At 36.9% G+C, this 27276-nt stretch overlaps 1 protein-coding gene across 1 annotated transcript in view; it reads right to left on the minus strand.

The window, feature by feature from the left end:
• LOC146481065 (phospholipid-transporting ATPase ABCA3-like) overlaps positions 1-27276 on the minus strand; it is a 112298-nt gene that overhangs the window by 14436 nt on the left and 70586 nt on the right. Inside the window, exons 28-40 of the mRNA XM_085108728.1 lie at positions 11801-11911; positions 10686-10777; positions 9013-9072; positions 8176-8299; positions 7640-7711; positions 6832-6924; positions 6122-6209; positions 4964-5067; positions 4635-4664; positions 4067-4224; positions 3738-3804; positions 2855-2958; positions 2221-2313 (exon numbers count right to left, since the gene is read on the minus strand). Of these exons, the coding sequence (XP_084964854.1) occupies positions 2221-2313; positions 2855-2958; positions 3738-3804; positions 4067-4224; positions 4635-4664; positions 4964-5067; positions 6122-6209; positions 6832-6924; positions 7640-7711; positions 8176-8299; positions 9013-9072; positions 10686-10777; positions 11801-11911 (1196 nt within the window). The remainder of the gene's footprint in view (positions 1-2220; positions 2314-2854; positions 2959-3737; positions 3805-4066; positions 4225-4634; positions 4665-4963; positions 5068-6121; positions 6210-6831; positions 6925-7639; positions 7712-8175; positions 8300-9012; positions 9073-10685; positions 10778-11800; positions 11912-27276) is intronic.

The following is a 27276-nucleotide window of genomic DNA, read 5'->3' on the forward strand; positions in this document are numbered from 1 at the left end:
TCGCCTGCGGCTCGTAGCGTACTTCTTTGTTCTCACCACGTTTTGACGTCATCTGTGCGTTATCAGAGTACAGACGCACGGCAAAATGGAACCTATTTGTTAATACCTAAATCAAAATATTCGCACATCATGCGAAGCATATTTACTCTTAGCTTTTGAAAGCCGTTTGACCCATTAAAGGAACAAATGTTGAATGAGACATTAACAATTGGGTGTATTAGCTGGCAGTTTCGAGAATATTTGTTCGGGTTGAAGAGTAAACAGCTTGATCCTCAGCGGCAGTCGTGTCGCTATGACAACGTTCCAAAACACAAACACAACACTTTTTATTGGAATTCTATGTAAGCCGTTTATTTGCATGTATTCCCATACAAACCCTCATATTAATTTTACGTGCCGGTGAATATAACTTTCTCACTGTTACCTAATATTACAAATATATAGCTGTCAGTGAGCTTGGGATAGTTGTGAACATGTATGAACCATAAACAGAAGAGCAACGATTAACTGATGCTGTAAATTAGTGTTTTACTTGCCATCCCCCCCTCCCACGCCCCAACCAAAGAAATAGAGCACAAGGGCTTATCATATTTCACATTATTCTGGGACAGCAGTTTCCTATTTAATACCCGAAATCCACAACATAGCTTTGACAGTAATCTTAAATGGCCCCCTTTTTTTTTTAAATTAAGGAGCTGTTCCATTTTTGTTTCCTCCCCGCCCCCACCCCAGCCCGTCTGGATGTGCGCGCGTTTCTGTAACGCAATCTCATTGTTTAATCACGGGGGAAGGTCAACGGAACATAAACGATTTCTTGACGAGAATCTCCAGTTCAAAGCAGGATTTAAATGGTTGTTGAAGGAATTTCTGGTCATTAAGGATAACAAAGAAATATTTGACACCTTGCACACGGCAGCTTATGGGGCGGATGGCAATTTTTTCGGCCGATGGTTGTCCTGACGGACTTTGAAGTATTGAACTCAGTTTAACACCTGCGGTGTATTACAGCGATTTTGCACAACAAATCATCGAAAATGCGGCTGCATCCGACTGAAACTATAATTCGATATATTTTGAAATATCCAGTTCTCGATATTTCACGATGTAAGTGGAATTTATCATTAGTTTCTTAGTAAATCGTTATTTTCATGTTGTTATGCTAATTACGAAGGCGGTGTTTGTTGTCAAAAGTACAGTTAAAACTTCTTGTTCTATAATTCTCTCTTTTTAACTGCCCAAAAATTTTATTGCATATTCTTACAGACGAGACATTGCTCTTTAACCAGGATGCTGTTTTTAGATGCCAACTGATGTATCTTTAGCGATATTTTCCTTTAAAGTCAGCCATTTTTTTGGCACTTGAAGAGTAGTTCAATAGGGAAGAAATTCAAAATTTTGTCAAAAAATCAGATTTCGATCAAATTCCCAAAAAAGCTTCTCAACACAACAACAAACATTTGCTTGTCTCGAATAATGAGATTTTGTTCGGATTTGTAACGCTTTCTTTGTAAGGCAAATTCTCAAAAGTGTGGCCTAAAATGGCCGCTGAAAGCCCTCTCAGAGTGGTAAAACCAAGATGGTCGCACTACAGCTAAAATACGAATCGAACTGAGCTGAAAGTTATATTTATGTGAATCACTTATATAGACCATTCTTCTGAGAAAGTTTGAGGGATTTCATTTTTTTCCGTCCAAACGATGATAGTCGATATTTACAGAGGACGGCTCTTAAATATTCGCTTTCTTTCATATTTATCTGAATGAGCCGTGCTCACATCAGGCTGGAAAAAGAAAAGAATCCAGATGAATGATTCTGGAGAAGTAGGCAGACGAACGTCATTGTGACACCAAAGCTAATTACTTTTGACCCTTACCTATGAGAACAGGTACACAGTCATCATTACAAGGTAGCAATGTTAAAAGCGATACTGTTGCGTAGAATGTAGCCCGGATTAACCCCAGCAAGGTAAACACTACATGTGTCATTTCTGCCAGAAAACAGAAACCAACCCAAAAGCTATTTGTGTGAAAACTTGATTAGAGGTAAGGTATTTGATGTGTACCTTAGGTGTCCTCCCTGTAAGACCACATTGAAGTTAAGAAATGAACGGGGCATTGTGGCCATTTTAAATATCCTGTGTGACTAGAGTTCGAGCTTGCCAAAACTGGCATGCGCTTCACTCATGTGAACAAAAAAGCCATCACACTGAGCTTGTCTTACCTGCTCTTGAGATGTTGAATGGATCCTAAACATTTAAACTGCCCATTCACCATGATAGCCAGTCTTGTACACAAAGCTTCGCACTCCTCCATGCTAATTCGAATTCAAATAAAGAAAAGCTTACCTTATGTCGAAAGAGGGATTAATTCATAATTCAGTATTATTAATTAGCTTGGCAATAATACTAAGTAGACAGAGTGTACCGTTAGTTCTCACTTTGACTAATAGGGGTTATGAGGGCCTCTTCACGGGTTGGGATGAGGAGTTAGACAAATGCCAAAGGACTATCAAATGGGTTATACTGGAACGAAGATGATTAACAGACTGAAAACAAATCAAACAAAAAATAAGTAGTTCCTGAGGTTTAAACGTAAAATTTTAAACCTCAAGAACATTTCCAGGTGCCCTAAGGTCTTACCATGAACACAAACCACCTAGTAGGAAATTTAATGCTAAAAAAAAAAAAGAAAAATGGAAAGCCCAGCAAGATCAGTAAATGGGAAGACGCGTGCCATTTGATTTTCTAACTGGAAATTCTGGGTTTTCGGTGTAAATGGTGAGCACCATTGACCTCCGTTTAATCCTTCATTGTAACGTTTTGGAGGCACATGTCGGAGTATGCCATGTTGCTTACCTGTGTGACGTAAGCACAATAGAGCGGCCTCCTCTCATTACACCCATCAATGTGTTCCAAAGGAAGCGGCGAGCAACTGGGTCCATGCCAGTGGTGGGCTCATCCTAGAACCAATATAACAAATTAGATTAGATACACAAGATAGATGAGTGAGACATGTGCACTCCAGACCACTACTACCAAGAGCATCGTGCTGTCTCAAACTGGAGCATACTTCTTCCTATCTGGACTTTCTTGCTATTTGAAACAAACTTTCACCTACACCTATTTAACACCTGTAATCTCAGTCTTTTGAACTATGATCGACGTTAACTGGATTGCAGCAAGGGGTAACATGTTCACCGACAACCACATTCAATTGGGGGGGGGGGGGGGGGGCATTTATGGGGACTATGACAGCAATTTGGAACACTTTCAAAACGTTATCCTTTTACATGCAAAGAGTACTAGTCTTATCGCTGTGTCATCCAAATCGCTGAAAATCGATGACGTGTTCTGCCTTCATTTTCAAGAACACAATCAATATCACTGTGACAGAGTTCCTTTAATGTTGGTTAAACAGGAAAAAACAAAACCGTGAAGACTGGTAGGGGCGCAAGCGCAGATAGATCATTGAGGCTACTTTCGTGTGGTTCCCAAAAACTCACCAATTGCTTACAGCTTTAAACCTGAGCCTGACGGGAAGCCATCTGTTCATATCCTTGAATTATTTCATACACACTAGTACCTGCAATCCTCTAATGCCAAAATAGAAACGGAAAATTCTTTCACGTATTTAGGCCGAATATGTCGAATAAATCTTTCTGTATTTACGGGAGATTTAATGTGCTAGCCATGATGTTTAAAGTATAGATTTCTAGAATAAAATGTTGTAAAGACTTACCAGAAACACAATGGGTGGATTTCCAATTAAAGCAATCGCTGTGCTCAGCTTTCTTCTGTTGCCGCCACTACAGACACATCAACAATTACTATTGTTAAAAATGTAAAATACACCTAAAGGTAATAGCTGTGCTACTCATGAAAATTGCGACCTTAAGAGCGTTATACTATGGATAAGAAACATTGACACGGCTGATTGAGAGGGAAACCAAAAAACAAAGTAGAAAAAAATGACAGCGAAGGTGGCGGCGTTCCTGTTCTCATTATTTACTTTTAAGCCCTTAACAGTCTGAATTACTATCGGTAAAAGTAAAGGCATCTGTACCGTACCTGTAGTTTCCACAAAGAGAATCTGCCCACTTTTTAAGGTGTACAATCTGAACGGCGTGCGATACAACGTCTTTGATTTTGTTGTCAGGGACTCCACGAAGCCGAGCATACATTGTAAGCATCTCACGACCAGTTAAAAGTTCAATCAAAGCATCAAACTGTTAAAAAATAAATTCACAATAACACATCCTAAACTGGATGACATTTGCATGACTTAATTCAGACAAACAACCAACATGGAGATTTTGAGATTCTTATAATTTTTCCAATAAACGTTTCTATAGTCATATAGTTAATGTGAGATGGGCAGTTACCTGGATCGAAATTCAAGCAAGAACAAGCAAACTAAATCAATGAATTAAAACAATAATAACGCGTATCCTTGGCACCAGCTCGGTGCCTTTATCAAAGTACTGAGTTTGCTGACAGCTTGGTTTTTCTTTATTTGCGTTGTTAGTATACAACCTCTGACTTATTATGTCTCTTGTGTTTTTCTTGTTCTTCAGAGTTGTACCTTTACAGTGCGAAATAGTACAATGCCTCATAAGGAATTTTACCCAGCTATTACCTGAGGACAATAGCCAATTCTCTGTTGAACCTGCGGGTAACAAGAAAAGAAAGAAAATGGTCAAGCAACGAGCGATAAAGATAAACATGAAGAATTGCGACAACATACGAAACAAATCTCAAGCGTGTTTTGCCTCCAATCTTTCTCCCATGGTACATCTTACTACAGTTAAAATTTGACCTGGACAGAGTATTAAATCATGATTACACTAAACGGCTTAATAGGGAACGGAGGAACACGACAATTAACGAAGCTTCCCAGCGTAATATTTTATTTGGATTCCCAGTATGTCTATAGAAATGAGTAATCCTGTAAATGCGACAGCATACCTCTTTCAGATTTGTCTGGATGTTGAATCCATCTAAGAAAGCAGTCCCATCAGTAATACTCAAATCTCCTGTTAACATGCTGAATGTTGTGGTCTTGCCAGCACCTGTCCCATTTGGGGAGAAATTAGGTCGGTTCTTAAATAACATTGAAACTAACATCGTAATTTGAATGGTGACATTAAATGTTAATCTTAAACAAAGGAATATCTCACAGCTAGAGTCAGAAATGGACGTCAAGATTGGCCAGTTCAATAAGAGAATCCATCAGTTTGGAGGACTAGTTATACGTCATTCCTTCTAATTACCTAACGATGGCGTAGATCATTCACAAACTGACTTGTCTGGCCTGCCACCTTAACAACTGACAAGGAGCAGTATTTAACTCACTTTAAAATAACTTGCAAGGGCCGACGTTTTATTTATTGACAATACTAACAACTTCATTGATTCTTTAATCCCTTTTGACATTTTATTTTCATTAATTGTTCGCCGTCGAATGATAATTTTACTTACTCGTTACAGGAAGAGAATAGAAAACAAACAATGCTAGACACAACTATTGGCAGAGCCATCTCCTGGCAGCAGCCAGTAAGAGACGTAATTTTAAGATTCTTGGAATTTTCTAGTAAACTGGGCAGTGTCACCTGTTTGTGATGTTACTTTGAATAGCCAAAAAAAAAAAAAACACATTTGCATCGACGGAATCGTTAAAATAATGGTTCAGGTTTTTGTTAACAGTATCCCTACTACTACACAGAAACTAGTGTTAGTTATCTTTGGCCGCAGATGGCCAAGATTGAAATGGATTAAAACTTGAAAAAAAAAATTGCCAAATGTTTCAAGTTCTTCCAGCGTATTTGGCGAAATCGGTATAAAAAATGATTATAGTTTGTTCTTCCCAGGAGAAACCACTTAATATTTTATTCTCGGTGCTCTAATAGCAATTTGATGTGAGAGGAAAGGTATCCTGTCAAAAATTTGAGCAGTTTCGACCGAAACACAGAGAAATCTCCGTGACAGTGCCCCTTTAAAAGCAAGAACAAATAGGTTAAAAATGTGACATTTTCTTATCCACCTGTGAAAACAAATTATTCACTGCACGCAACTAATAGTTAAATAAGGTGCTAAAAAGAATGTGGATGGCATCAGTTGACGTACCGTTGATTCCCAGAAGCCCAAAACACTCCCCACGCGGAATTCCCAGATGAAGGTGATCAACTACAGCAACAGGAGCACCACGGTAGACCTGAAAGAAAAAAAAAAAAAAAAAAAAAAAAACAGGGGAATAACCAAACGAGAGTAAATGTAAATGCAACTTTTGCAAACCAGTTTTGGCAAACTCAAGTTGGTGTATGTGAACGCTGAAACAATACTCAAAAATGTATCGGGGAAACTAAGCTCGTCCCTATTTTAAACAACTTTCATGCTTTTGACGAATCCTTTCATTCAGTATGATAGTTGAAAGACTGGCAAAGAAAATCGGGAAACTCTAGTCGCAAGGTAAATGGAGCTCGCTGTTTTACTCCGTTCTCTTGGAATAGTTTCGGACGACTTAGTCTGGTCCCAACTGCTACAAGTTCCAGGCCACTTGGGGGTCCTTTGACGAGCCAACCTTAATTTGAAATCGAACGCGTTCCTTGACAATAGACATTTCCAATCGAGGTTCAATGAACGTAAATGCTAACAACCTGTATTTCATTTTATTGAATCCGTTGCACTTTTCACGTTACTTTAATTCAAGGGCATAAAATGGTGTCGGTTGATAAAGAAAGTGAAGCGACTTTAGAAAGTGTGCTTTATATTTACCAATATTCAAGCACAAAAGAGGGAAGGAAGGGATCTTTCACAAGGAGAGTTGATCAACTAACCTTTGTTAAATCTTTCAGTACCACCGCTTCAGCCTGAGCCTCACTGTCACGCTGATTAGCTATACGCATGCGCTCATTAAACACGTCTTCATCCTAATAAACGTACCCAACAACGGCATATTGATATGAATCAAGAGAAACTTTCCCTCCTTATTCAAAACTGTACTGGAATTCGAAATTTTGAAAATTGCACGTGCAGTTTCTGTCGAAAGAAAACCTCTGCGCAGCTAAAACCTCGCCTTTCCTACTTCTGACAAGGAACTAGCAAACCCTACTAAAAGTCTTTGATTGAACATCTCTGAAAGGTTGACAACCACAAACAAAGGGACAGAAGTTGAAATGCAGTCAATGATCTCTTCCTGAAAGGTAAGAAACATTCAAGGGTCTCTACCTGGGAAAACTTCCCTCTTCTCTGAACGATCGCAGGCCTGCTTTTCAAAAAGCCAAAGAGTTTTCGGACCCCAAAGCTATTTTTCAAAACCATTTCCTAATGTATTTCTTAATCCTGCATTTTTTAAACCCTGTTGCCGATGAATTGAATTTCTGGGACTAAGCATTGTGGACGAAATATAGGTTCGGAGACCAAAATGTTATTGGCAACTGTAGAGAAACCCACGTGCACGCCAGCATAAGGGGAGCAGTATTTGCGAAACAGTTGTTAAGGCCAAGAGAGAGAGAGAGAGAGAGAGAGAGAGAGAGAGAGAGAGAGAGAGAGAGAGAGAGAGAGAGAGAGAGAGAGAGAGAGAGAGAGAGAGAGAGAGAGATTAAAGTTTCATTATATGCATGCATACAAAACTAAATGTTGTACCTCTGTCTCCTCCCTGTGGTTTACAAGTGCCTCCGAAGACGTCTTTACTTTTGCTCGCACGAAAAAATTCATCTATCGAACACATTCCAAAAAGTAACAAAGGATACATTGTAAGTTCCAACTTACTATGTAAGGGCCGTTGTACTCATTCGGGTGTATAGATAATGGAAAAAATTTTTTTTCGCTATTCACAATGTCATCGTAGAAAAGTCTGGGAAATAATAATCTAATAATGTAATCTACGACAGCAGTACATCATGGAAAGTGATAAATGTTCAAACACGAAAAAACAAGCAAAAAAAAAAAAAAAAAAACAACCAACACAATATAAGACTGACAAACAGCAAGAAAAACAAACTGTCATTTCAACATCAAACTCTTTCTTCTAGTGTCATAAACAGGAAAATACTCCTTAATTATGTCCTGGACAACAACAACACACAACAAACGAACACAAATATAGCGGCCTTATCAATACAACACCAATACGGATAACAGACCGAACAGACTTAATTCAGTCTGAATGCAAAGTGTACCTCAATGAGAATGATCACTGCAAACGATACAACAGCTTCAAGGAACATGTAGAGTGCCGCCCAGCGCACCCCCGAAGGGTCCCAATCAAGAGCGTCCTTGGTTTTTCGCCAGTTGGAGGAGTTCCTAAAATAGTAACAATAAGAATGAAGTTAACATTCTGTTAACATCTGTCGTGTTAGCAATTAAATCTCAATCACATTTTAGTAGAGTAGATTTGAAGAAGAGGAAGAACAAAACAAACAAGAAGAAGAAGAAGAGAAGAGAAGAACAACAACAACGACAAGTACAACAACAACAACAATAATTAAGAACATCAACAACAGCAAGAAGAAGAAACAAGAAGAGGAGAAAGAGAGACCTTGCCTAATATCTTCCTGACTGATATAATTGAGTTTTTGTCAAAACCACTAAATACATGATGTCAAGTATGTAAGCATCCTTGGAGACTCAGCAGCAGTCAGACGAGGGGCGGGCAGAATGGCGCGACGAAAGGTTTAACGAACGTTGTTGAAAACTTTCCGTTGCGCCTTTCCCCGCCCTCCGATTGACTGCTGCTGGGTTCCGAGGATGGTTTGTCAGGCAAATGCCTCTGAAAAACAATAGAACAGTAGCTATTGTCTGATATGCGCAATATGGCAGAAGGAAGGTGGAATTTAGTTTAACGACATCTGAAAGGACATTCATTTTCCTTGATGCTCAAGTGAACCAAATGACAGGACAAACAATTTACACCCAAAAGGCGTGAAACGAAAAATATGCTGCTATTCCTTTTTAAAACGGAATTTCTTGTGCTATCTTGTTTGAGGCATTGGTCTAGATAACTGTACATCACTTACCCCTGGCAGAATATCTCATGAAAATTGGTCTGATTGACGCCCATGACCTTGGCGGCCAGGCTGTAAACAAAAAGAACAACAATACCAACTCGTCAAGCATTTCACAACTAGAAAAACTGGCTTTATTACCAATGTGGAAAAGGTAAATTGGACAAGTGAACGTAACGACGTTACAAGAGAGTCAAGGAAATCTCCACCGTACTCGGTATGTATCATATGAAGGAGCTATACTATTAGTGAAAACTTGGTAACTTAAAAAGAGAAAACAACAGAAAAAGTTTAATAAAAAGCATCCGTTGATTCCACTAGGAGTATGAATGCTAATTTCATTTTCAGAAATATTGGTTTTGACAGGTCTTCGTGTTGCATTAATTAGGTAAAGCCTACTGTCATGTTGTTGCATTCGACGTAGAAAGAACGCACTCCTATCACAGATTGCAGTCAAGATTGTATGGGCAGTCGATCAACAAATGAATGAATAATAAGACACCTATCTGGCATCCCCCACAAATTTTGCAGAGGCGGATGACGTCATACTACAAAGGAGAGAGAGCCTGGGATCGATATCATCGAACGCACTCTTTTTTTTCCTTCATTGAAGTACCACACATTACTTACAACACTAACACTGCTTACAATACTAACATTACTTACAAAACTAAATTTCTAACAATGCGTAACACTATTTATATCTATTTATAGTAACATTACTACAATACTAAAATACTAACTATAAATACAACACTTTGTTAGTTATGCTAGTTATTTTTATAACACATATCATTTTTATTTATTAACCTAGTTTTCTACAGTTTATCACTAAGGGAGAAAAAACGAGAGCACTATACCGTTATAAAGAATCTAAAGCGTACAGTCTATATTTTTTCCATTTAAGTTTGTGACTGGACTCGTTCTTATTTGACCTCGTTATTTGCCATTCTAATCGATAAACGTAGTTGATCTTATTGGTGAATATTCTAAAAGAAGGATGGGTACCTTTTTGGCGACAATCATAGATATATTGCTTAGCTAAAATTACAAGATGATTTAATAAAAGAAAATCGTCCTTTCTCTCCCAGATTCCCAAAAGAATATCAGTATTAGAAAGTTCCTCTAAGTCTATATTTATTTTTTTGCACCAACAAATAAAGTCCAGCCAGAAAGTCGTAGCATAGGAGCACGTAATGAATAAATGTTCCCTATTCCTAGATTATTAATAGTTAGAATGGTACGGAGGTTTGAGTGCGAGTAACTGGTTTGGATGTGTCTCAGTAATTTCATGTCGCAGATAATTGCAACACTGTTGCCTGGTATCCCCCTTCTTGCAACTGTCACTGCATATTGGTCTGCACAAAACACTGCCCAAATTTTGCCCTAACAAAGGAGATCACTACCGTGAAAGAAGCTTGGAAATGTGATCTCAATTATCACAAAATTTGGTAGACTTTAATTTTGAAATTTTCCAAGAATTATTAATAGTTCAAGAAACTGTATCAAACACTTGAGAGAGCGATTGACCGAAGTTAGTTAAAAAAAAAAAAAAAACTCGGTAGCACCTCGTTTTTACAACCTGCTTCTTGGCGTCTGGAAATTGGACGAAACACTCTTCCTCGTGTTTGATATGTTACGTTAACAATTCATAGGGAGGAACTAAATAAGCCAGTAACACTTACGAAAACGTTGGGTTGAATAAGCTAATATAGTAAACTATATCCGCCTTACAGTCCAGTTGTGCAGTCAATATATACTGCGTAGCAAGCAATGCCTGCAAGACAAAAAAAATTAATAAACATTACAACATTCGTATCCGCACGAGTTAGAATTTCACCCCGAAGAGTGGGCAACAAAATGTTGGTAGGTAGCTAGTGAATCGAGTGCAGAAGCTGGGTAATGAAAATTCAACGAGTGCAAAGAAATGCCGGGTTGGATTTTTATTTATTTATTTTATTTTGAAGCTCGGCAGGGACATCGCACGCAAGTTGTGAAGAACCCAGAGAATCGATTAATGTAATTCCCGCAACATTCTTGAAGCGTTCAGCCCTCACAATGCCAATGATTCGTTTCCCACTTGATAAATTGTGAACTGGTTGTTAGAACTATGCTCTTTCTTCATAAGGTGGTCACTTTTAGCGTTTACAAAACCGGTCGAATCCAAATATCACTTTTGTTTTTCCGCATCTCTGATACAAAGAAATACTGTATGAGAACGGGAATCATGCGCTCACGAACTTCCCACGCAAAATAGACAAGGGTTTGTTTGGATGCTATTTAACACAAAGAAGTTTCTCACGTTATCACTAGCATATTAATTGAGGGATAGATCGGCGAAAAGAACATGCTTCCACCAGGCACTTCGTTTTCCCTCTCTCGCTTAACTCGTACAACAGATTCGCCTTTCCTCCCTCTCGACTGCCACGCAGGTTGCTACACAACAGTACGATAAGCACCATTCCCAACATCTTTCCTCTTTTCACCCAAAAAGACGTTGGGAAAGAAGTTGTAGCTGGATGCCCTAACAGGTACGCTGCAAGGAGAATCATGACTAGCTGAAAGTAGCTGCAAAACAAAGTCGATAGGCAAACGGTAATCTAAGCTAATTTTTCCAATATTACGCGTTTTCGTTGAAAACAGACATAGATTCCCCGCTATTCTAATTCCCCCCCCCCCAACTTTCCCCCTTTCAATGTTATTGAAGCACTTTATCATGCCTGTCCCAGCTCTACTTGCAAACGCTTGTAGTGTATGATACAATTTCATAAATTCTCTAGAAAAGGATGAACCATCTTACCCCACTCACGACAAACAGGATAAAGACTGTGGAGGCATAAGCTACAAGTGGGTCCTTGAATATGAACGACACCAAGTACACAAACGGAAGCATACACAATCCCAGGAGCAGCTAAGGATAGTAAAAACAATTCAGTGTCTTAGTCTTGTGCTGGTATGACTATAGGACTTTCGTTTGGTATTATTTGTTTACATAAAGTCAAATACACACTAATAAGTCTTCCTTGGCAATTGAGTTTAAAGGCCCACTTTCACCCAGTTTATTTTAATAACCCAATTGTACCTGTAGTCTTAATTCTAACTGGATTCCTAACACTAAACCAATCTCCAATATTTGATAATATCACCAGGTTTTTTTATGTTAGCCTTTTTAAACATGGAGACTTATAAAGGGAAAACTTCCCAAAAGGAACGAAGAAATCTCCTGTGAAGCATTCTCTTCACTTGATGCCTTGGGGCATTCCGCTGTAAAAACACTATTTGGCCGTAAACAAAAAATAAATAATATTTTTCCAAAGTTTACACAACCAAGTAAATCTTTCTAAGGTTGACTCCCAAAGAATAATCGTTTTTCACATAATCACATTAATATATATATTTAGCCAAGCCTAAAAACGGAGCTCCAATTATTTTCATAGCATTTATAGAAATCTGCTTATCATATGAACGTAGTAACCTTACCAGTTCCTCATCCTTTCTGCAGTTATATATACTTTTAGTGCATATGCAGCAAACTACCCAACAACAATAATAATGTAATACCGAGGGCACAACTATTTAATGCTGATTTGTCGTAACAGAGGGCGTTTCTGATAAGGTGCCCCAATCTCGTCCCCAGAGCCCCCGCGCATAGGAACCAAGATTGCTAGTACCCAGGGCTGAGTTGCTCGAAGCATGGTTAGCGCTAACCATTGGTTAAGAGGTATTAAAACCTATAGGTTGTCATGCTTTTTAACCCGGGTTAGCGCTAACCATGCTTCCAGCAACTGGGCCCAGATTCTTCGTACACAAGCGCGAGCTTAAATTTCATAAACAAACATGGCGGCCGAATAGGAGAATTTAGTTGTCTTTGCTTTGTTCTAGAGATTTGGTGTTTAGACGTTTTCCTGTATTAGGATGGTGCATCTGATAAGCGTGGTGGATCAAGGATCTTTTTAAGCGCTAGGAAACTTTGCAACCGTTTTCAAATCTGGAGGCGATCGAAGTTTTCCTACGCCTCATTTTATTTTTCCTGGGTGACTGTGTGAAAAATGTTCCGTTCTACAGCAGATTTGTTGGCTTGAAGGGAAATTTTTAGTGTGATAAATGTCAAAAGTAGAAGGGGGTTTTGCTGTGTCGGCGAAAGGCAAAAGGTCCGACGGCTCTGTCAATCTAGGAGGTAAGTACTTACTTCAAATCTTTATCAGTTTGTGTATGGATGCACACCTTTGTACTAGGACTACTAGAGGGAGGAATTTTCTAACAGAAACCTTTGATGTTTAATCAAGATGTTAAAATTGCATACGGACAATAGAAGGCCAGTCTCGTGTTATATGAATTTATGTGGTCGGTTATATTACATAATATGCACAATATCGTTTCAAACTGCGACCAATTAAATCAAAGGCTCCTGTGAGCCAACTCGTGAATGCAGATGACACATAGTAATTGAAATTTAGACGGCTACGGAAACTTCCTTGAAAGCTAAAAGAAATTATATCTTTGCCCGATTATGTAACGAAAAATAACCATTCTTGTACTATAAAAATGATTGTCAAATTATTCTGTACAGATTGAATAAGCCGATTATTCTGATGCGCCGATTAAAAAAAATCACGTGTTTTTTTATTCAAAGTTCATAGAAGCACGCCATGTGCAGCTACGTCATGCAAATTCGTGTCCCCGATAGTCCGGGGCTACTGGATTTTGTGATCAGGCTAGTGGATTCTAACCATCACTTGCCCGATGGGCAAGTGAAGTTTTTTTGGGAATTAAAATTACAAAATTACTGTAGGGCAAGCCGATCTCACAAAGGAAAATCTGTTCAACAAAGTATCGCATTACATTTCATGCCCGACATAAATGCGTGATATTTTTCCTTTGGAATTCAGTCCACGCAATCCTCAAGTAAAAATAATGAACTATGACAAGCTCTTGCTAAATAAGAATTATTTATCGACCGCGTCCTTTTGCTTTCCCATAAATTACCAGTTGTAAATTTCGAAAATGAAACATTTTTTCCCTTTGAAACCTCTATGAAAGCTGACAAGATCTTAAAGTGTTCATTTCACCAGAAATTTGCATAATTTTGTTTACGACGTCAATGATGCGTGACATGGCACGCTTCGCTTTCGCGTGAAAAATGACAAATTAAATTATTTTTTAATTAAATTATTTCTAAATTAAATTATTTTTAATTCTCAAAAGATACCGCACTTCGTAGAAAAAACGAAAAATCCCATAACTTTGCTCAGATTCAACGAAAAATCTCCATTCTTATACTAAAATGATTGTCAAATTATTCTCTACAGAATGAATGAGAGAATTCTGACGCGTCGTGAAAAAAATTTTCGCGTTTTTTTTTTTTCACTAATTGAGTTTACCATCCCGGACTTTCTGAAAAACTGAAAAAACTTGTAACTTTGCTCAGATTGAAAGAAGAATCTCCATTCTTGCATTAAATGATCGTCAAGTTATTCTCTACATATTGAATAAGAATTTCCTGATGCGCCGTGAACAACAAATGTTCGCGTGTTTTTTCCACTAATTGAATTTAAACTCATTCACTGCGCACGCCCGAAAGTTAACGACAAAACCGACCGACCGACCGACCGACCGACCAACTAACCAACCAAGTCGACAGTCAACTATCGCTATAACTCGTTCATTGCGCTACGCGCATTCACGAGTTAAAAACGAGTCATTGATCATGGGGACCTAAAAAATATTTTAAATGTCATCGTTTTCTAGTCAAATTGAGTGATTTTTTTCGTTGATGTTTAGGTTCTATTTGAGGGAGATGCACATTGGAGATGTTTGAATACAGGATAAATATTTCAAGTCAAGTTAGCTTTGTGTCATTTTTCTATTTTCTTTGAAATACTGTACTTGTAGCTGATTAATTCAATAAATTAGATTAAAAATCTCATTTTAAAAATTTGTTTTTCCCAGGTTGATAGCTATTCTAGTACACATAAGCTGTTTATTTTGGTTTTTGTATAAACTCAAACTAGTTGCTCAGTTCCATCAGCCTTTGATATTGATTTACTAGACTGTCAAGATGTCGTTCTTGATCTTAACTTAATCTACATGTAAGAATGCAGTATAATTTTCCCATTTATTTTGGAAGGGATAGGAAAAACATGAACCTTTCATAACTTCCTGTCAATCACATTAATTCTTTTGTTTTGAGAGTGCAAAGTGATACTGTTTTGTTCAGGAAAACCACAGCAGTAATTGCAATTGTCTGGCTCTTATTCTTGATATTGCAAAGTCAACATGACAATCACTTGTTCCTTTTGCTACTTTATATGTATGAAAACTAGTAATAATCAAAACTGGATTAGAGAGTGCATTTTGTTGACCCCGATCCTAGGTTCTCCCTCCTTTGCCAAGTTGGTGATGATATCATCTGCCCCTACACAATCTGCAGGGGGTGCCAGATTCATGTCCCAACATCCTTTCATTCATGGCAATCAAGGTTGGTTGTTCCATACAATCTCGACTCCAATCTGTGTAAGGAGTGCGTTCTTTCTATGTAATTGTTGAATGCAATAAATTTCGTAAGTCTAATAATTTATTCAACAGGAAAAAAATGTTTTTGCAGTCCCTAGCCATCTGTACCTGGTTTTTAAAGTAAGCAAATTGTTTGACATGAAATCAAATAACACTTGTGGGTAATTAAATCCTCAACTGTCCCTGTCAAAATCTTTACCAAAAAAACCCATCACGCAGTTATGGGGTAAGTTATCCCCAGCAGTTTTTTTTATCACGTTGCTACATGAGAAATTCTCGGGGGAATAGCATGGAGTAAGACGTGCCGTGCTGAGCTCCGCAAAAAGTTTTGATTTTAACTCAAACTGTCCAAAATTTTGTTGCCTTTGATTACCATGCTTCATGTCAGGAAGTCGTCTTCGATCTGGAAAAATCTTAGCGCCTGAAGGAAGCAATAAGCAGCAAAACTACTCGGAGAAGAAAGCTGTAAACATTAGCGAGTCGAACATGGCCAGTGCCAAAGTACTCGAAGAACTGAAATCGATGAGACTTGACCTCACAGGTCAAATAACCAAACTTAGTGATGATTTAAAGGACTTCCAAAGAAACACAAACGAAAGGCTGCAAAAAATTGAAAGCGTCATGTTCAAAGTTGACGAAATAGATGGTTTGAAGACCAAGCAACAGCAACTAGAAGCCGATGTCGACAACATGAAGGAATCCTTGAACTTTGTGAGCTTCAATGCCGAAGAGGTAGATAATCTTCGTAGAAGCAATGACGATCTTAAAAAAAGGTTGGAACATCTAGAACGGTATTCTAGAGAATTTAATATTCGTGTACTTGGTGTTAACGAGGATGAAGGCGAAGACTGTATGTCGATAATTTTGGATTTCATCACCTCTCTTGGCTTCGAAGATGTAGCAGCCGAGGTAGAGAAAGCCCACCGCACCGGGAAGAAACGAGACGATGAGCCAAGGCCTATTATCGCGAAGCTTTACAGCAGGCCTTTTAAAAGAAGATTATTACAAGCAGCAAAGAGTGCAGATGGAAAGGAAATACTACAAGGGGTAAAAATTGTAGAAGACTTTACACCTAGTGACTTTGATGCCCGCAAGAAAGCATTGCCAACTATGAGAAAGGCGTATGAAGATGGTAAAAAGGTGCGTTTCACTAAGGGAAAACTTTATATTGACGGAAGAGAGGTTCCTGTCGCTTAGTTTGGTTTCCGCTTTGCTAACCTTGTATTTTGTATTTTGTAAAATGGCAGTGTGATGAGACCTTTTTTATTCCACATTTGCGAGCACAGCGCAAAAAATCATCTGCGCGATGTCTTCATGTCCGCTGGGATTACTTGTGCAGTATTGCACAAGAGCGAATTTTGAGCAACACTTCTTCCAAATCAGTTTGTTTATGTACGCTTTATTTTTATTAGCAATTCTTTACAAGTCATATATTTTGTTTTCCTCAAACGTTTCTTGCGTTAGTATTAATTATGTACATCGTTCGATTATTTTAATTGTGTGGCTATCAGTAATTAACCGGTATATAAAGATCCATCTTCTACTAAATTTAGACTATTTCACATGTCTTATCATCACAAATGGTGAGAGGTAAATTCATTTCTTTAAATACGAGAGGCATAGGCAACTGTCGTAAACGACGAACTATATTTACTTGGCTCAGAAAACAAAAACCCGATGTTGTTTTCCTTCAAGAAACACATTCTACCCAAGGGAATGAAGTTTCTTGGCAAAGAGAATGGGGTGCGACGCTGGTCTGCTCTCATGGGGCTAATAATGCAAGAGGTGTCGCAATTTTAATCAGGAATAATTTTGATTGTGTCATTAAGGAATCGGTTATTGATGCAAATGGTAGATTTATAATATTAAAAGTACTCCTGAGCGGAGAACCCGCTCTTTTAGTTAATATATACGGCCCTAATCGAGACGAGGAACTGGTTGCCTTTTACCACACAGTCCTGCAAACCATTGTAAATAAAAACCTTGATGATATCGAGAACATCATCATGGGAGGAGATTTTAACTGTCCTTTAAATCCAGTTATTGACAAAAGAGGTGGCAATCAAATCCCAAGGAAATCTGTGATTAACACAATTGAGCTGCTACAGTCCGAGCTGGATTTGCATGACATTTGGCGAGTAAAGAATCCAACAAAACGCAGCTATACCTGGAGTCAATCAAATCCTTTAATTTTTTCAAGTTGTCAAAGTTACAGGATTAAAGAACTCTAACTTTTTAGTATGGACCGGTCTAAGGCAATCAGTTCCATTGAAACTGCGTTTTCACATGCCCGACGTAGAAAATATCTTTGATTTAGAAAATTTTAAGTGCCGTGACTATTATCACTATCTTATAAAGCAAAAATACGAAAAACCAAATAAATGGGTTAAGTTGGGAGAGGAATTCGATCTAGAGGATAAGCAACTTTCGGAGGCATTTGTGATGCCACTGAGAGCCGCAAATGAACCTTATCTACGTTCCTTTCAATATAAAGTATTAAATTCAATTCTATACACAAATGAATTACTTTGTAAGATAGGCTATGCTTCTAACCCCAACTGCTCCTTCTGTCATCACACTATAGAGACGATATCTCATATTTTCTTTGATTGTTCTTTCTCGACCTCCTTTTGGAATGAAGTTTGTGACAAAATTTTAAATAAACTAAACAGTTGCGTAGGCCTCTCTATTGTGAGATTATTTTAGGGTTCTTAGAGGAGGAGATGGATCTGCAAAACTATATACTTATTTTAGGAAAAACGTATCTGTGGACTTGCCGGTGTAAAGAAACGAAACCATCTTTTAGCCACTTTAAGAGAATTTTATTAAATAAATATCAAACTGAAAGGCACATTTCTCTTAAATCGAATAAGACCAATTCGTTTAGGAAAAAATGGAGAATGTTTGAGGAAACGATTCTTTAAAGATCAAGTCCACAGTTATGTTTAATTACGTACTATATGTAAACTGTAACTATGTAACTGTGGAAATAACAAAAAAAAAAATGAAATGTAAGAAGTTGCCTGGCACTAACTGCGGTGTTGTAAAACTATTATTATTAACTATTGTTAGCTATTATTACTATTAACTATTGTATATCTGTATTGTATGTATGGCAATGTAATGGATTGTATTGTCAATAAATAAATTAAAAAAAAAAAAAACAACCAAAAAAAACAAAACAAAAAAAACGTTGCTACATGAGAGTTCACTTGGAGTTAAGTAAAGAAATAACACAACAATTAAGGGATAATGAAATTTTGTGCTGTGCAGTACTGATTATACAACTGGGAAATTAGATAATTATTTCTGGAGTTTAAATGCCTGTGTGGGAAGGAGACCACTTAAATTTCGCATTGCCCTAGTGAGTACATTAGGTCCATCAGTGATCAAAATCCTGGGGTAATGGGTTTGAATCCTGCCAAAGTCAAAGAGTTTTATTTTACCTTGCATGAATCGCATTTCGTTACTGAGGTAATACTGAGAAGAAAATTAAGCGGTTTCCTTTACCACAAAAATTTACACTGCAGATTTTATTCTCTTGTTTTTCAATTTAAGTAATGGTACAAGCCTTGCTTCAACCTATTAACCTTTCGTCCTTACACGCAAAATCCCAATTGAAGAAGTCATTACACTGCTAAACACTAACACTGCGGCAGCCTCAGCCATCACTCCAGCTCATGGATAGCACCTCATCTGAGAAGTCCCATTCATTTTTACAAAGCAAGATACCTACCATGTATCATTTCATAAGCATTCTGTAAAAATATTCCTTACATTACTTTTCATCATCTGGTTTTTCCAAGAAAAAAATGGAACGTACAAGAGTGCTTAAAGAGAGTTGAGTGTGCATATAATAGTCCTCTTCTGAATTCACAAAATGATGTACAGATAATATTTTGCTTAAACTATTGCAAATTAAAAGCATTTTATTACTTCATTCTTCAAAACAATGAGTGGTTTAAACTGTTCTTATATACATGTAAATAAAGAAGATTTTACGTAAACCCAGAGGACAGAATGGAAAAGAAAAATGATATTAGTGTTTTTCCTTATGTTACTGAAAAAGGTATACCAGACTATGTGATAAGGTGTAGAAAACTGTAGCACTGGTCACTGATGTCACAAAACCCATGAAAAATAAACAGTTATTCTAGGGTAATCAAAAGTAAATAAAAAAAAAACAATCAACTTTGGGTATAACATTTGTATAATAATGATAACTGAATCACTACAGTGGAATACCAATTGTTTTTAACCTGCAAGAGAAACAGAATTTTGTTCAAAAAATAGGAGGTAAAAAATCTGACTGAAGCAAATCCAAGAGAATTTTATTTGTTCAAAGAATCAGGAGTATCGAAAAATTGAGGGTTCAAATAGCTGAGATTGCACTGTAAAAATTAATACCTGTACATATTAATTTTCATAATTCATTACTCACTACCAAGTTTGAAAGTTTTCTTTTAATTAAAAGAGATGGCTGATAAGAAGTTTGACCTTTTATCTGTAGAAGCCAGGGTCTGGTTGCATTAAACATGGCCTGAATATCAGCCATCTCCTCTCCCAGATTACTGGTGAGTGATGGGAAACGTATAATGGGAATGCCCCTAATGTTCAGCATATTTTTGTTAAGCATCTTTATCAATTGAACAGTTGTAAGAATGATTGAGTGACAGTGCTCTGTTGCTTATAAACACAGCTAGGCCCAGGCATCCAGTGGCCAATCTGTTGTACACACCATGCTAGAGCAATAGCCCTACCTGGCCAACTAATTAAATTCTTTACTGCTGAAGATAAATATTACATGCTCAGTAAGTGCCTATTCTATTTGGTTCCTGCCATCATAAACATTCATAAAAAAAGGTAAGAAATTTAATACACAACTGGACCTATCCCTTGATGGGAAAAGTGCACACAGAAACATTCACCGAGAATGCATAATTTACAAGTTTATGAACTGCCTCAACAAAAACTTCCATTAACAAAGTGATTCTTGAGCCATATAGTGTTTTCATCACATCTGTCATGATCTGTGATGGTAAATAAAAAGCTTACATTAATTTATTTTTTGTTACGGCTAAAACACAAGGTTTAAATCTACCAGAAAAGGTTACACCCTCTGTGCATGGCTCTTGTGCCCAGGCAGTGGCAGTTCTTAAAACACTCCTCACGGAAGGTTCATAATTTATGCATATGGGGGCCTATGATTATTTATAAAGTCTTCCCTTTCATATTTTGGAAGCCCCCCCCCCCCCCCACCCGATGATGTTCTAAAATTCATATTTTTTTTTCTGTTCCCCCCCCCCTCTCATGAGCTATCCTGCAAACCATGGTAAAATACCATGCCCACTCCGCCCTATCTCCCTTTTTAACTTTAAAACCTCCTCTAAAATGGAAAATACAAGCACTTCTGGAGTCTTAACATTTTTAAAATGACATTTGCATTATAATTAACTAATAAATTTCATTTTAAAAAATCCTTTACTAAAAATTAAAATGATATAAAGGCTGACATTCACTGCATAGAGAATGCAGTGCTTTTATGTTATAAACCACATTCACATAAATAGCTGTTGTTTGCTTTGCCAAGGAATCATTCTAATATTCCATGCAAATAGTTACATTGATCTAGACCCCTACCGTCTTTTTTGAAAAAAAATGTTCAGTCATCATACAAATTGATTGTAACTGTATAATCTCTTTGACAAACTGGTCCATAGATTCTCTTTAAAAATCAATTTTTCTGGAGATGAAATACAATTGTAGCCATTTTTTAATGTGATCTATTCCATAAATACTGCATGTACAGTATTTATGATGCAGTAGTTAATTAAGATAATGTTGTTTGATGAAGTCAGGTTCCGAAATACCGAAATGTCCAGAATTTGGAGACTCTGATAACCGCATCAGGATACATCAAGCACATGAAGACAGTGGCCAGGGGGAAGCTGAAAGAACTAATTCTGCAGTTGGAGATGCTAGCCATTATCGATAACAGTTCTATAAAATGGGAATATTTTTCATGACAAATCAGACGAAGAAATATTTAGAAGATGGCTGTGACTAGCTGACTATGAAAATCGCGAAGATAAAGAATAGAGAGAAATGCATAACAGCATTGCGCATTGAAGATGCACCTGTTTGTCAGATTGCATAAGGGCATTTGTAACAGAGAAGGAGGAGGCATTTTTTTTTCAACAGTACCTAGCTAATCATAATTTGATGAAGGCATAAGAAAGTTCAGAGAAAACACGTCCCTAGCTATAATTATTTTGCTTGAATTTGTGATGGCATGCTTACCACAAATGCAAAGAAAATTTCGACGGAAATGGTTACATTTTACTCGGATCTATACGCCGGAAATGACGAAGAAGTAGACGAGAGTCATCCGTTTTTGCTGAGACCAGAAATTCCTAAACTTACCTCCGAAATGAAGAATATTTGCGAAGGGAAATTATCAGTTAAGGAATGTTTTGATTGCCTTCAGTCGTTCGAAAATAGTACGTCGCCTGGTAATGATGGTCTTACTGTTAAATTTTATAAAACGTTTTGGAACTCCTTAGGAAACCTACTGGTTGATTGTCTTAATTGCTCATACGACCATGGTGAACTCTCAAGTACTCAACAGCAGGCAATCATTAAGTCAATAGAGAAGAAAGGGAAAGACAAGCGACACATAAGTAACTGGAGACCAATTTCGTTGATTAACGTCGATACCAAGATTGGCTCTAAGGCAATTGCCACAAGACTGCAGCAGGTTTTGCCTAAAATAATACATTTCAATCAAAATGCTTATGTTAAAGGAAGGACGATCCTCGATGCCGTTAGAACTATAGATGACGATCCTAGATTATACAGAAAGGTACATCAACGGAATGTTAGTAGCTATTGACTTCAAGAAAGCCTTTGACTCGGTTAATCGTGGCTTCATGTATAAGGTGCTTTCCATCTTTAACTTTGGTCCGTCTTTGATTCGCTGGATACAAACTTTTTACAAAAACATTTCCAGTACGGTGATGAACAATAGTTTCACAACAGCCCCCTTTGAAGTCGGTAAGGGTGTTAGACAAGGTGATCCATTATCCCAATATCTATTTATTATTTGTTTGGAAATTGTGGCTATTAACATACGTCTCAACAAAGAAATTAAAGGAATACAAGTTGATAATGAAGAGATAAAGTTAGAGTTATTCGCTGACGACTTGACAGTTTTTTTGAGAAATCATACCTCGCTCAACGTATTATTAGACACTGTTGACAGCTTCACTTTGTGCTCTGGTCTAAAAATCAACTACGAAAAGACGGAGATAATGTTTTTGGGAAATAAGAATCCAATACCGGCGACTTTAACAACCCCTGCAAATAGAACTATTAGTGTTAAAAAGGCCATAAAAATCTTAGGAGTTTATTTTACGTAAGATCAGGTTCTTTGGAAAAAGCTTAATTTTGAAGAAATTTTAAAATCTATTAAAGAAAAATTGCAATTTTGGAATTGGAGAAACCTAATGGTTCTTGGACGCATACAAATCATAAAAACATTTGCGGTCCCGGTTATTATGTATAGGGCTGGCTTAGTGTGTATACACAAGGACATAATCAAAGAAGTAAACAAAATCTTATTTAACTTTATTTGGAAAGGAAAGAATAAAGTGAAACGCTCAGTCCTGATAAGTGATGAGGAAAATGGCGGCTTGAGAGCACCGCATCTAGAATCGATTATAAAGACGCAACAAATCATGTGCTGCAAAAAATTTGCTAAGGCGCAACAAAGTAGTTGGAAAATGATTCTTTCGCAATATTTAAAGCAAGTTGGCGGAAAATTAGTTTTGGCTTGTAGATTTGAACTTAAAAACTTCCTGTTAAACTACCTCGTTTTTAAAAGGAATGCTTACAAATCTTCGCTGAGCATTCTGCAGCAACGGGAGAGTGCAGTCAAATTTTGAAAAATAACACAAGAGCGAATACAATAATATGGAATAATAAGGATATTTTAATTAATGGAACATCGATTTTTTTTATTATAGCCTATTTAATAAAGGAATAGTCACACTCGAAGATCTTGTAAGTGACAAGAATGATGTTTAAAGAACATGTGCGTTGGAATCGATGAAGCTGTTTCGAAAAATGTTTATAAGGAAATACGAGCAAAGTTTGAAAGAACTCCAACTGCGGAAAAGAAATTTACGGATCTGTACTCAGGTAAATGTTTAGATTGGCACGAAATAAACAAATTGCCATTTAAAATCCTCGTGGATACAAAATCGCGGGAATTTCAATACAAAATTTTAAATAGATACTTAGTAACGAATTCATTCCTCTGCAAAATAGGTCTAATAACTTCGCCATTATGCACATTCTGTGAACAAGAGAACGAATCTCTCGAACATTTATTTATTACGTGCTCCTATACTACAAGTTTCTGGCTGGACTTTATTTGTTGGTGCAAAAAAATAAATATAGACTTAGATAAACTTTCTAATACTGATATTCTTTTGGGAATCTGGCAGAGAAAGGAAGATTTTCTTTTATTAAATCATCTCGTAATTTTAGCTAAGCAATATATCTATGATTGTCGCCAAAAAGGTATTCATCCTTCTTTTAGAATATTCACCAATAAGATCAACTACGTTTATCGATTAGAATGGAAAACAACGAAGTCAAATAAGAACGATCCAGTCACAAACTTAAATGGAAAAAATATAGACTGTACGCTCTAGATACTTTATAACGGTACAGTGCTCTCGATTTTTCTCCCTTACTAACAAACTGTAGAAAACTAGGTTAATAAATAAAAATTATATGTATTATAAATTAAAATAGCTAGCATAACTAACATAAGTGTTGTATTTATAGTAACTGTTAGTATTGTAAGAAATGTTACTATATTGTAAATAGTGTTAATCATTGCTAGAAATTTAGTTTTGTTAATAATGTTAGTATCTTAAGCAGTGTTGGTGTTGTAAGTAATGTGTGGTACTTAAATGAAAGGAAAAAAAACATAAAAAAAGACTATATAAATGATCACCACGATGTCGGAGAGCTATACATGGAATTTGTCAAAGATAGTCCTACAAGGTTAAGAAAGAGCAGCAGTGCGCTTCATGCAAAAATTGGTTGGCTGGCTCCATGATGGGCAGAATTCCATGCCCTTTTCCGGATAAAGAAAAAATAAGGTGCAAATTAAAGTGTCTTTGAATCTCTGGCTACTTCTTTAGACGAAACAGCACGGCCAGTTGATTACTTTATGCCTAGAGCGCAAATAAAAACAAAATCATTCAATGAAGGAAAGCTGAACACAGTGAAAGAAATTACAGACTTTTCTTCTATAGTGTACCTTTGTGGCTTCTGAGGAGCTAGTTAAAATACACCTAGACCATTTTAATCATCTCCATTTCTCCAAAGATTTGCAAAATCAAGCAACCATCGAGAACCGACGAAACCGAGAACAAGGATTACAATATTGCAAAGAGTTACTATTACTGACTACAAGGGTTTAAATCTCTTTATGTTTTTGAACTAAACATTTACTTTAAAAAAAAAAAACCACTCCCTTCCATACAAGAAAAAATTGAAAAATGAAAAGATTGTGCTTAAAACAAGTGAACCACAAGAAGCAAGGGGACAGACATTAGCGACAATGAAAGTGCCAGGCCAGCGTCTTTTACAAGCTAACGAACACACATCTGACGATGATGATCATGAAAGTGATGGAGACGACACTGTTGTTGTGGGCGAAACATGGTGCAGTGAAAGCGAGGGGAGGTTTAGTGAGAGTGAGAGTGATGATAGCGAGTGTGAACTTGACCATCGCCGCCGACGAAAAGGTTCAGCACTAGAAGTGGACGGAGTGCCACACACTTTGCGTTAAATTGGTGAATTGCTTAACCCTAGATAGTAAAGAAAAGTGCTTAGACCTTAACAATATTTTTTGTTGCTTAACCGGCAGGGGTATTTGCTGAATGCCGAATGTTGCATTTTATATTACCTATGACAGTTTAGCATTAAAGGGGAAGTATCACGAAAATCTGATGTAATTTCAAAACCCAAAAATGTTTGTCTGACAACAGAAACAAAAAGATAGTTGTCTAGGTTTGTTATAAATTATCACCCCAGTGCAAAAAAAAAAAAAAGCTGTCGATTAGTGCCTCTGGCCAAGGACAGACTAGGTCACAATGGATTAAAACTTGAAAAATCTCAGGCTAATGTTTTTCAAGTTCTCGTATTTTTGTTTCCAAAACGAGCTAAAACAAATCACGAGTCGTTCCTGTCAAGAATTGAGTTGATTTTTCTCCTCTCATTGTTCTAGAATTATTTTGTAGCAAAGTGAAGGTCTTATCTCACCATTTTTAACAAAAGAGGTCAATTAAACCCCATGACACTTCCCCTTTAAGCAACGAATGAAGTTATTTAGGTATAAGCACTTCTCTTTACTGTCTAGGATTAAGCACTGGTTCATACAGACAGTTAGCTTTAAGTTGTTGTTATGGCAGCCATTCCATAAAAGGACTTCTATGAATTCAGCATTCTGCAAAATACCCCTGCCGCTTCAAAATTAAACTTTAAATTATACTTGGCTTCATGTGAATACATATACTACCTGTTATACAAGGTGGTATTAAGGTATCCTCTTAAACCCAAAAACCCATTTCAGCAAAAGAGGCATTCTAAGCTACATGATTATGTGAGTGGGGGTCCAAAATCAAATATCAAAATATTACATGTATGTATGTTGTGGTTCAATTTTATCCTTGGTTTAAATTTTATTTTCCATTGTTTCAAACTCATTATCCCACATTACCATGCCCAAGAACAATAGGAAGATAAAATTCAAACCAAGGATAAAATTGAACAACATGTACACTGAAGGTAAATATTCAGGACGGGTACTTCCTCCTATCGCCTCCTATTGATATTTATTTTTTCTGCTGTTATTATTCTTTTTCGAGGCAAACTTCTGTATATATAGTAATCAGTACAGAAATAAACTAAACGATCTTTAAAAAATTTGCACAAATAAGCGAATAAATATTTTGCGTAAGCTAATTGTATTGATGAAAATGAAATCACACTTCGCTTTTAACGTTCTTTGAAGACTTTCAGTCAAGAATACTCACACATCTAAATCTTTGCCGTTATATCCTATTCTTTTAAGTATTTGTGTTTGTTCTCTGTAAAGATTGTCACAAATAAATGTTAAAATACAAATATATGCAAGAAAAAACTTGTCAGTAGTTTATACAGTGTATTCCAAGACATTTGTTACACTAACTATATACCTGAGAATAAAATTAGTTAGCAGTAGCTTTTACAAAAGTTAAACAAGTTGCAGTGTCAACACTTCAAGAAAAACAATATCTTGCAAAACAGCAAATTAAAGTTTTGTCAACAAAATCACATAAAATAACATACTCGCCTCTTTGGAGATCGATAACGAGTCCTTTTATTCCATTGCTGATTTTTCGTTCGTTTTACAACTTTGAGTAAGCGAAAAGTTTCACTTCAAGCGGAAAAATGCAACGTTTCGTCGCGTCGATTGGATCAGAGTAAAAATGATTTCTCTTTGGCCGCTGTTTATGATATCCCGCCTCTAAAAGAGTCCATATGTTTCTCCCGCCGCTAGTTGCCCGGCGCTTTTTCCCGCTGTTGGAAAGCAAAATTGGAGGAGATTAGAAAATAAAACTCCATGGGAAAAAAAAATAAAAAAATAAAAAAAACGAAAAAATGAGCGAAAAAGACTGCTTTAAAGTTAGCAGTATTAAGCTT

Source organism: Pavona decussata, unplaced genomic scaffold (assembly GCF_977016875.1).
Source record: "Pavona decussata unplaced genomic scaffold, jaPavDecu1.1 SCAFFOLD_51, whole genome shotgun sequence".
Classification (NCBI taxonomy): domain Eukaryota; kingdom Metazoa; phylum Cnidaria; class Anthozoa; order Scleractinia; family Agariciidae; genus Pavona; species Pavona decussata.